General features: G+C 42.0%; 1 protein-coding gene across 2 annotated transcripts in view; it reads right to left on the bottom strand.

The window, feature by feature from the left end:
• The window catches only part of TMX3 (thioredoxin related transmembrane protein 3), a 63340-nt gene extending 62812 nt beyond the window's left edge, over window positions 1-528 (bottom strand). For both annotated transcript variants that reach the window (XM_018553901.1, XM_018553902.1), the window contains exon 1: window positions 445-528. In XM_018553901.1, the coding sequence (XP_018409403.1) occupies window positions 445-478 (34 nt within the window). In that variant the 5' untranslated portion in view covers window positions 479-528. The remainder of the gene's footprint in view (window positions 1-444) is intronic.
• Between the last annotated feature and the right edge of the window lie 10048 nt (window positions 529-10576).

Below are 10576 nucleotides of genomic sequence, written 5' to 3'. Positions count from 1 at the left end.
GTGTCCCAAGTGGCCCCGTGTCCCCCCCCCCCCATATCTCCCAGGGAACTACTAGACCCCGTATGTCCTCATTGTCCCTGAACCCCCCCACACACACATATATATGTTTTGCAGGGAACTACACGGTGATATGAGGTGGGGGTTGTACAAGGAGAATGAGGGCATGCAGGGACTTGTAGTTAAACTATAGGCACCTCCCTGTAACGAGAAGGGCACCATCCTGAATTCACGTTTTTCAGGTTGGGATCCCTGGAACGGATGGGGTGGTGATATGGTGGTTGTGGGCGCAAAATTTTGTTATGCCACAGGATGGAGGGAAGGAGTGACACACAGCTTGATCAGCACTCTTATGGCCACAGTACAGATACCTATCACCAGCACCGACCGTGCTCCCGGGGTCACCCCACAAAGGGAGATGATCGATCGCCCCAATTCCATCCTTACCTGTTGCTAAGAGGCAGAACCCGGCAGCTGCCATATTCGGAGGATGTGATCCCGGAAGGAAACAGTGAGGAGGAAACGCTCTGTGTGTTGTGCTGGGCGGAGAGGGGGAGGGGCGAAGCCTGCTCCGTGCATTGTCTGACCATGTCTGCTATGATTTGTAATATGCATCAGTGGAGGGTGTGACATCGCTCCTTTTGGTGGTGACCTTACAGCAGTGTGACAATAACAAGGAGATCTCCACATGCACAACATGCACTGACAGGACACAGACATATGGACTGAAGACAAGATTGTTGTTTAGTTTGGATGGAGTTGAGAAGGATCAGGACACCTGTCAGGGGTTTTATTGATCTCTGTGCCCCTTCAGGGAGATTCACACCAATTAGCTTCTGCCTTTCACTGTCAAATCTTAACTGAACAAACTGCAGAGAGAAGCTGATTGGTTGCTATGGGCAACTGTTCTGAAAAATCCCCCCATTAAGTTTGGAATGATAGCCATAATGTTTACATCTTGTTAATTGATTTGATAGACATACTGTCTACACATGGAGCCTAGCAGAGTCAGGTTTTAGTAACTGGCAGTGATCATAATAACTAATTAATTGTAATTTTTCACAGTGGCATTGCTTTCACATAATGGACTACAATTTATTTCATTGACATCACCAGTGGACGGGTGTCATGTTGTTCTGTCCAAATGCCTCATGCACAAAGGCATGTTTAGTGCACATGTAGTGTCATTCACAAACATGATGGAGAATGTATGCCATGCTCCTCACATGTAGCAGCTCAGACTTATGCACACATGTATAGCAAAAAACAGAAAGGTGGGTTTTTTTGGGCAACCGACTGACAACTTTCAGACCAAACGTTGTTTAGAAAAATATTATTTTATTTAATATAATTAAAAAAGTGAAGATACTTTCATAAAATTGACAACATGATTCCCCTATAAGCTCACTCCACAATGATTAAGTTCTTCATACATGAGATTACACTCAGAAAATTATAAAATGAGACATGATTGGTTAACATGGTAAACAGAAAATTCATGGACAAAATACATGATTGGTATGACAGAATAGTGTTGGAGGAGCTTGGTTTTCTCAACGTGACGTTTCGCGCTGAATAGCGCTTCTTCAGGAGAAGGAGAGGGAGGTTGTCCTTGGAGTCTGTGTGCGTCCCAATGGTTCAACCCGGCTCAAACAGTAAGATGGTGAGTATTGGAGCATAGAGAGGGGGGCAAGGGAGAGGGAGGAAGGAAGGGTGGAGGCCCTGAACCCCAGCAGAGGCAGACCGAATCAAGAGATGACGGAGATAACCAGTGCTAGTAGATGGTTGGAAGTAGATTAAAGAATATTGTATTCCCCGGTCAACGCCGTGGGATGTCCGTTCCTCTCTCAATATCGAGCCCCCAGCAGCTATCGCAGCCCTCTCAGCCACTTTTTAAATTATATTAAATAAAATAATATTTTTCTAAACAGCGTTTGGTCTGAAAGTTGTCAGTCGGTTGCCCAAAAAACCCCAGCTTTCTGTTTTTTGCTATACTACTTTCCAGGGGTGTTGCATCCTGTGCCTAGATCCAGGTCATTCCATTTTAAACCAACTTATGCACACATATATACGAGTAGATGTTAATTATGATTGCTGTAAACATAAGTATTTACAACAATAGTAATACTTAGGCTGGGTTCATCCTAGGCGTATCGAATATGCGCGTTTTTTACGACAAACGCATGTTTCCTAGGGCTACCTGGCTGTATCCCAATGGATACGCGCGGCAAATACGCCCCAAAGAAGCTCCTGTACTTCTTTGGGCGTAGGGCGATTTGCAGCGCGTTCCTACGCGCTGTAAAACGCCCAGGTGGGAACCATGCCCATAGGCAATCATTGGTTTTCAAATGTTGAGCGTTTTACAGCGCATAGGAACGCGCTGTAAAACGCCCAGGTGTGAACCAGGCCTTACACATGCTGTTCCCTACTATGATGGAAACTTCTGCAGATGTAAGCTACAGCCTCCTACTCATTTACAAATAGCAAGTTGTATCCCCCACAATGGCGCACACCTCAGCAGTGATAACCGCTTGCTGAGACTGACATCAGTATTTCAATATCCTGTACCTATGATGTCTGCATCAGTGTAGAGTTATATATCACGTTGGCAGGGACTATAAACGTACCATGGTTGCAATTACTGATTTCTCCAGCAATCGCTCAGAACACTCTAACAGTAGTCGCGGGTAAAACAAAATCTCCAGGTCACTCCGCACTGTCCAGGGGCATTAATGAATAAAGGGGCTCAGAGTTTCCAGAGAAGCTTGTGCACAAGGGATGCAAAACATTTTGGTAAATGCTGTTTTCCATGCCCTACGCTGTAATTCCCACTGTGCACTGCAGCAGCTGTGTGAAGTTGGCACCCCATGTTTGTAGAACCTGAATAAAAATATACCATTAGTTTGTGCCTCATAAACGAGCGGTTGTGCCGGTTCGGTTTTCGAGATATTAAACATTCAATTTCATTCAAGCCCCGCCCACTTTGCACCTCATGTTGCTGAATGTTTAAAAAAATTATATTAGTGGTCTGCGGGATTTAAAATTATGAATTTAGTGGTCCATGAGGTCCAAAGGTTGGCGACCGCTGCACTAAGTCACATCTCTTCTTTTGTGTACCACAAAGTTTTATAATTCCATTGATAGGTACAAAAATTCTTATTATATTACTTTTGAATCAAAAACGACATGTATACAGAAGTATTTTGCTACCAGATATTTTGGGTATGTATAGAAGTACCAACATTTTAAGAACAACATTAGAGAACGAGAACAAATTCTCCCAGAAACATTGCCACTTCAGCAGGGTTTTTAGATTAAACAGCATTACTCCAAATTGTGAATCTTTGTTAATAAACACAAATAAAGGAAGAAAGACCCGAAGACAACAGAACTGTTCAAAGAACCATGCAACAAATGTTTATTTTTGCGCCACAAATCAGCACAAACGAATGGCGTGTTTGTTTTTAAAATTTAGTAACATGGGGTGCAAAGTGGGCGGGGTTTCAGCAACTATAACGCACAATATCTCCTAAACCAAAGCGGCACAAACGTTTATTTTTGCGGCACAAACGAATGCTGTGTTTGCTTTTAAAATTCACCAACATGGGGTGCAAAGTGGGTGGGGCTTGAATTAAATTGAATGTTTTACATCTCAAAAACCGAACCGGCACAAATGCTCGTTTTTGTGGCACAAACGCAGCACAAACAAACGGTATATTTTTATTCAGGTTCTACAAACATGGGGTGCCAACTTCACACAGCTCACAGCAGCCTATAATTTACACAGAATGCCAAAGGAGGCCATTACAAAAAGAGCCATGAGGAGTTGGGGAGGGCAACTAAAAAAAAACAAAGAAAGTTTCCATATTAATATACAACAACTGTATATGCCTGTTACATGTACACTTGGTTCACATTGCTGGTATAATTTTTTTTTTGGATAATGGGCTTTGAGTTGTAGTTCCTCTTGTTCTGCTGACCTTGAATATCTGAAACAGCTTGGTCCTTTTCATATGCGATCTTCAGATTTCTTCTGAGCCGATCCACATGTCCTCTGTCGGTCGCTACAGATGTCTAATTGATAGTGGTGCCGAATGACAAATTCAGCGGAAGTTGGTCCTCTTTTCCAAACATAAGCATGCACAGCGCAACTGTAGCACCATTCTCTGTGCTGTTATATACATGCACAACTGCTGAGATGTGTTGACTCTAATGTCGCTTCTTTTCTGCTGTCAGAGTGCATAGAATATTAAGGGGGGTGCCTTTGGATCTCTAAGGCTGTAGGTCCCATTGAGGGTGATTGGGAGTTGTTCTGGACTTCTGAACACGCAACAGATCAAACAACTGTTTAATGGGTTGTCTTTCAAAGTCTCTGCCTTGGACAGAGTGGATTCTTTGCGGCAGCCCATAATGAACAAAGAACATCCTCCCCAGGTCCTTGGCCACTGTGGACACTCGACAATCTTTTATTGGGAAAGCCTAGGCACAAGGGGTGAAGTGGTCTGTCACCACTCACCACCAGAACATTTTCCTGTCCAGTAATTTCAGGCTCCAGACCAGTGGTGTAACAATTACCATAGCAACACAGGCGGCCACTATGGGGCACAGGGATGCCCGGCCAGGACATCACCCTGATGCCGTGCGGGCCGCCTGGGTCGCTATAGCATTTCAGGCTGGTGGCTGTGAGGAGAAACACGCAGCCATTCACATATGCAGCGGCGCGTACCTCCATAGAGAGTCTATGGTGGGCTCTGCAGGGTCACCCACAGGTGGGCTGTTTGGGTTATCAGGTGGACTTATCTAGAAATCACAGGGCAAGATTTTGCTATGGGGCCCTGTGATTTCTAGTTACGCCCCTGGTCCAGACATAGGAATTCTATACACACTAACTCCATGGGACCTTGACTCTGGAGATGGTCCATTGCAGCAGCTCTGGAGGGTAAAGTCATCCTTTGTATAAAACATAAACAGGAGCAACTTTCACCCCTCATGTAAGGCCAGTAGAACAAGTCTCTCACGAACGTGACAGTTCTTTCAGGTCACAAATGATCATAGTCATCATGCAAGGCAGCTAACACTGTCTCCTTATGCTGGAAGAGACTTCAGAGACATGCGGTCTTCTTTACAAGGTGTTAGTATCTGTTTCCCACTCCAGATCTATACTTCATGCTGCAGCTAAATCCAGATAATGTGGCCAACCATTGATGTCCTGTGGCATCCAACTTGGCAGTTGTGAGAATGTATTAACTTTGAAATCGCACAAGTAGTCTTTCAGCTTGTCTTCCACCGCCCACTTTAAAGCCAGGAACTCTAACTTGTGCATGGGGTAATTCTTCGCAGCAGAGGTGAGACTCCCTCTCACATAGACGACCAGCCTCAAATGACCAAGTCTGTTGGCATCTACATGCAATTTATAAGGCTGAGCAGGATCAGCATAGGCCAGTACAGGGGGTGTGAGTCAGGCTTCACTGTTTTTGAATTGACTCTCAAGGGCTTGCTAGGCCCTTTGGCTTGTCAAGCCTGATCTGGTATCTTTGGGTCATCCTCATCGCCATCAGTCTTCAGACGTTTTTTCGAGATGTCGGGCTATCCTGGCAAACCCTTCTACAAACCTTCAAAAGAAGGAGCAAGACCCCAGAAATTATCTTAGCTCAGTGAAATTTCAAGGGCTTGGCCATGAGGTGACAGCCTCTAACTTCTTGAGGTCAGTGGCACCGACTTTACTGCAGTTCATTGTACAAAGTTTTTTTACAATGAACTGCAGTAATGTCTGTGACACTGAGTGATAGCTGTATGTAGTTGTGTGACTACACTGCGGGAGTGCGGGACCTGCGGGTGGCAGAGGCACTAATCTGGGGGGGGCAGTTGGACCTTCGGTTCGTAAGTAGGGGTTGTTCGTAAGTCGGGCGTTCATAAGTCGGGGAAATAGACCCAAGCAATATATTAGGACAATAAAAATGTCATAAATGTATATAATTAATAACTGTGTCATTAACAAGCCTTGAAAAAAACTTGTACTTCGAAAGCATGATATTTCTGAATAAACATGAATTGTTGGAGCTGCTAAAATTGATTTCTATGCAGTGTTGAAATTAAATTAAATTACACACTCAGGGCAAACAGACAGGTACTGACTGAACAGTGACAGTGATTGCCTGAAAACACCATGGGCAGAATGGCTAGTATCCCCCTCCCTCGGGTATTTTAATGGTCATATCTGTATGCTTCTGCAGTCCTCTCACATAGACGACCAGCCTCAAATGACCAAGTCTGTTGGCATCTACATGCAATTTATAAGGCTGAGCTCATCAATTTAAAAAATTGTTTTGATTGAGACGGATTCCGAGGTAATTGGATGTACACGGATGCAGGTCCTTTTACATCAGCCGACCCATAGAGTAACATTGGACTTCTGATCAGGTCTGCCTGTAAAGTTGACAGACGGATCTGATCGGAACATCGTGTAGAAGGGACCTTAAGGGGTTTCTAACCCCTCCGTTTTTTTTTGCATATATCTACTGCTAACAAGCAGTAGATATATGCAAAAAGTGTATTTTTTTTAAAAACACTTTAAAAACGGTTTAAACTTACCGCTGTCTTTGCCGCGCGCTGCCGTCCGAAAATCCGAAACTGCTCGGGCGGCCGCAAAGCATCTTGGGGCGGGCGCATGCACAGTTCGGATACAAGGAGAGACGCAAGGTAAGTCTAGGGACGCGTGGACCCGCATGCAGACACCGTGGGACAGGAAGTGCCAGCAAGGACAGAGGAGTCAGCACTGGATCAGAGACCCGCAGCAGCGCTGGAGAGAAGACTGAAAAGGACAGGAAAGAAGAGGAAGTTTGGATTAAGAGACACAATTTAGGGTAAGTGTTTTACTTAACATTGGGGGAGGGAGGAAAAAATTGACTTTAATGTCACTTTAAGGATCCTATGACCATCATTAAAATCTAGAGATAGTATGATAATTTACTAAAGGAATAGAGAGTGTTTGTTTATTTTGAATGCTCAATCCTCTGCAATATTAAAAAATAGAATTTTCTTGCGCATGATGAATGATTAGAGTTAACACAGCTCATTCACTAAGCTAAACTTACTTGTACATTGTAATGTGGAAATTCATTTATCTCTCTGTATTTCTCAATAACTTTTCTGCCATAAAGACATTAGTATAAATCAATTTTTTTCAATTTATTAAATGTCCCTTTACTGCATTATGTAATCCAGTGCATTCTTAAATACAAATGATCATCCTGTTTCGTTGAGTAGACCAATAACCTTAGATCAATAAATCTTATGTTCCGACTAGATCATAGCAGAAAGACATTGGCACATTAACTCCTGAATGTGAAACATTTTTGTTTAGCCTCACCCAAAGGAGAACACCATAAAGTGTATTTGAAAGCTTCTGGTACATGAACCAAAAAGTATTCAGCGTGTGAATTCATGTTTTTAATTCCATATGCTTTCATGTACATCTGTTTCCACATTTTCTGACCACATTGACCTGCAAAAGTGATAGTAAGTGTCCATTCACACCACAACTCAGTGTACTTTGATGCACGTCATGCTGTGGTGTGATAAGCAGCCCAGGCTTTATTTTACTGCAGTGCAGCACACAGGATGCCATGAGAAGGATTTATCAAAACTGGAGCAGACAGTATCTGGAGCAGTTGCCCATTGCAACCAATCATCTTCTATCTTTCGTTGTCAAAACTAAACTGAACAAACTGAGGTAAGAAGCTGATTAGTTACTATGTGCAACTGCTCCAAATTCTGGCTGCTCCAGACTGAGACATTGAAAATTCCTCCAATGTTCCACACTGTGTTGTGAATGTAAATAAATATAATATAGTACTAATATTAACATCTCAAGATTATAGTTTGTCCCTTGTAATTATCCCTTTTGCTAGTCAGTTTGGTTTGCATTTAGATGTGTGGAAATAATAAAAACTACATGTGGAGAAATAAAGACATACAACAGTTAAAGAAAATAAATAACAAAAAAGGAAGATAATATGCTGAATACTATTGTTACATGTACTGTATTGAATGTATATCAGCCTTTCTCAAACAGGCCTCCATGGAACCTTAGAGGTTGATAGGACTTATTTGTGCTGTGGCTGATTGACCTCCCATTTTGATGTTGCCTGCATAGTTCCAGCACCAATGCCACTTGGCAGAGTCAGCTTCATGATGTCAATGATCTTTTAAGCTGACTGCAACGGGGGGGCATTCATCCCACTGACCACCAATGTAGGGGATTTTTTTTCCACTGGCCATCAATGAATTGGTTTTAGCAGGGGATCCCCAAGACCTCAACATTATTTCAAAGGTCCCTCTGGGGCAAAAAGGTTATGAAAGGCTCATGCTCAATAAGCTTCTTTCCCAGCCACAGCAGCTGGAGAATGATAGTGCTGAAACCGAAAGTGATGAAATGCTCCGGCTTCTTTAATTGGATGGATGATCATTAAACGGATGTTCACTGAACATTCTCTGCGCTCCATTCTCTGCGCTCCTTTTAACATGTGCCATGGAGGTCCTGAACTCTCAGGAGGGGCAGTGAAGCCTGTGATACATGCATGGGGGGGAGGGGGGAGTATTCGCTTGTTACTGTACCTGTGGAAGTGATCAGGTGACTTTACAGCCTTTTAAATCACTTCCACTAAAATCCAACAGTTGGCTTAGTAAACAAATGTAAACAAACTCCAAGCTGCAATGGGTGCAAGTCTGTGCTGCTACTGCTGACATATTATATACAGTATCATATACATATCAAAAGACAGTGAAAAGGTTAAATTACTACATTGCACTGTCTCCTTAACACTGTGTGCAACTATAAGGTATTCACCAATCATTTTATTGAAAGGATTTGTGTATTTTTTTAAATTGTAAAATATCCTCCCCCTACTGAACTACATTTCTTTGTTAAATTACTCTAGAATGAAGCTTATTGTTTTTTACACAATTTACATATATCACTAAAGGGATCTGGAGAGTTTCTATCAAACGCTCATTAAGCATTAAGAGACCACAGATAATTCAGCAATTAAAAAATTTGGCCAGCAAAAGGAAATTTTTATCAGGAAAATAAGTCTAACTGGTGTATGTCTAACTTGTATTTTGTCTATGGAGATAAGGGGGTGTGTAGAATGTAAGTGATAGAATGTGAGGTAATTTAGATAGACACTGTTCTTACATTTAATTTAATTTTTCTTTCAATTTTTCTTTCAACTGTTGAAGCCGTGTGTGGCTCTGTCTGCCCAGGCAATAAATGATGATAACTACCTGTCTCTTTTTTTCATTGTTTTAACCACAAAAGTCTGACTTGGAGAGAAACCTTGGGGACTTTTCCCCACTTTTTTCATGGTGATAAGCCACTTTCATGCATTTCACCATTTATTATCACCTATTATCCTATTATCACCGATTATTAAACTCCTTACTTGGAATTTACCCCCATGATAAGAGCTGAGAAGTCTTATTACTATCTTTTCACAGTTTATTAAATGTACACCTAATTGTGAAGAATTTTCTGTACACTTTACAAAATCATTCCTGCAAAACATGCATTTGAGTGACCTCATGTGGTTGATATACAGAGTGCATCAGGAAAGCGAAAGTACCACATGTTTGATCAGCCAACTGAATATGCCATATGTAGCAAGCCTTGGAGAATCACTAGTTCTCTTTGTCATAAGAACTATGGAAATATCAAGTTTTTGTATGATGCCATTCAGTACAAAGATAATTATAGATTTTTGAAAGCTTGTAATCAAATAGCTGATAAACGTTTTTATATTTTTCAACAAGATAACATTTTATGATAATATCTGTTTCTATATATTCGGTATTATATATATTTTCACTTCCTGCTACAGTCTAAGGGTAACACGGCTCAGAACATTATGATTTGAAAATTCATTGCAATGCGTGCCACTATTAGAAGGGGGTTTAGGCAGTTTTTTTTAGCTTGAATGCCTAACTGCTAAAATGTCTGTGAAGGTTCTCATTCATCCAGGTCATGGTATATCTGTAAAAAATAAGTCAAGGCAACTGGATTTGCTGAATTTTTCTTGAAGATGTTTCACTGGTCATCCAACCAGCTTTCTCAATTCAGAAATTGTGAAAGCTGGTTGGATGACCAGTGAAACGTCTTCAAGAAAAATACAGCCAGTTGCCTTGACTTATTTTTTACAGATATAACTGCTAAAATGCTCAACAGGAGGATTCTCATTGTTTACAATGTATTCAATGATCGAATCCTGATCTCCAATCCAGATCTCAATGTAAGCGACTGAAAAAGCGGACAGGTAAGGAGTGTGACCAGCCCACCTGAGACCCTGCAGAGCCCACCATAAAGAGTCTGTGGTGGGCTCTGCAGGGTCACACTCAGGTGGGCTGTGTGGGATCTTCAGTGGGCTCTGCAAGGGGGTGTAACTAGAAATTGCAGAGCCCCATACAAAATGTTGCTATGGGGCCCTGTGATTTCTAGTTACACCCCTGAATAGAAGCACAACTTCATAAGAGCTATAATTATAGAGGATTGTTATAATATCTAAATAGTTAGATTTGCATACTT

This window comes from Nanorana parkeri, unplaced genomic scaffold (genome assembly GCF_000935625.1).
Source record: "Nanorana parkeri isolate BGI_ZX_2015 unplaced genomic scaffold, ASM93562v1 scaffold134, whole genome shotgun sequence".
Lineage (NCBI taxonomy): Eukaryota > Metazoa > Chordata > Amphibia > Anura > Dicroglossidae > Nanorana > Nanorana parkeri.
This window is presented reverse-complemented; position numbering and strand designations above follow the sequence as displayed.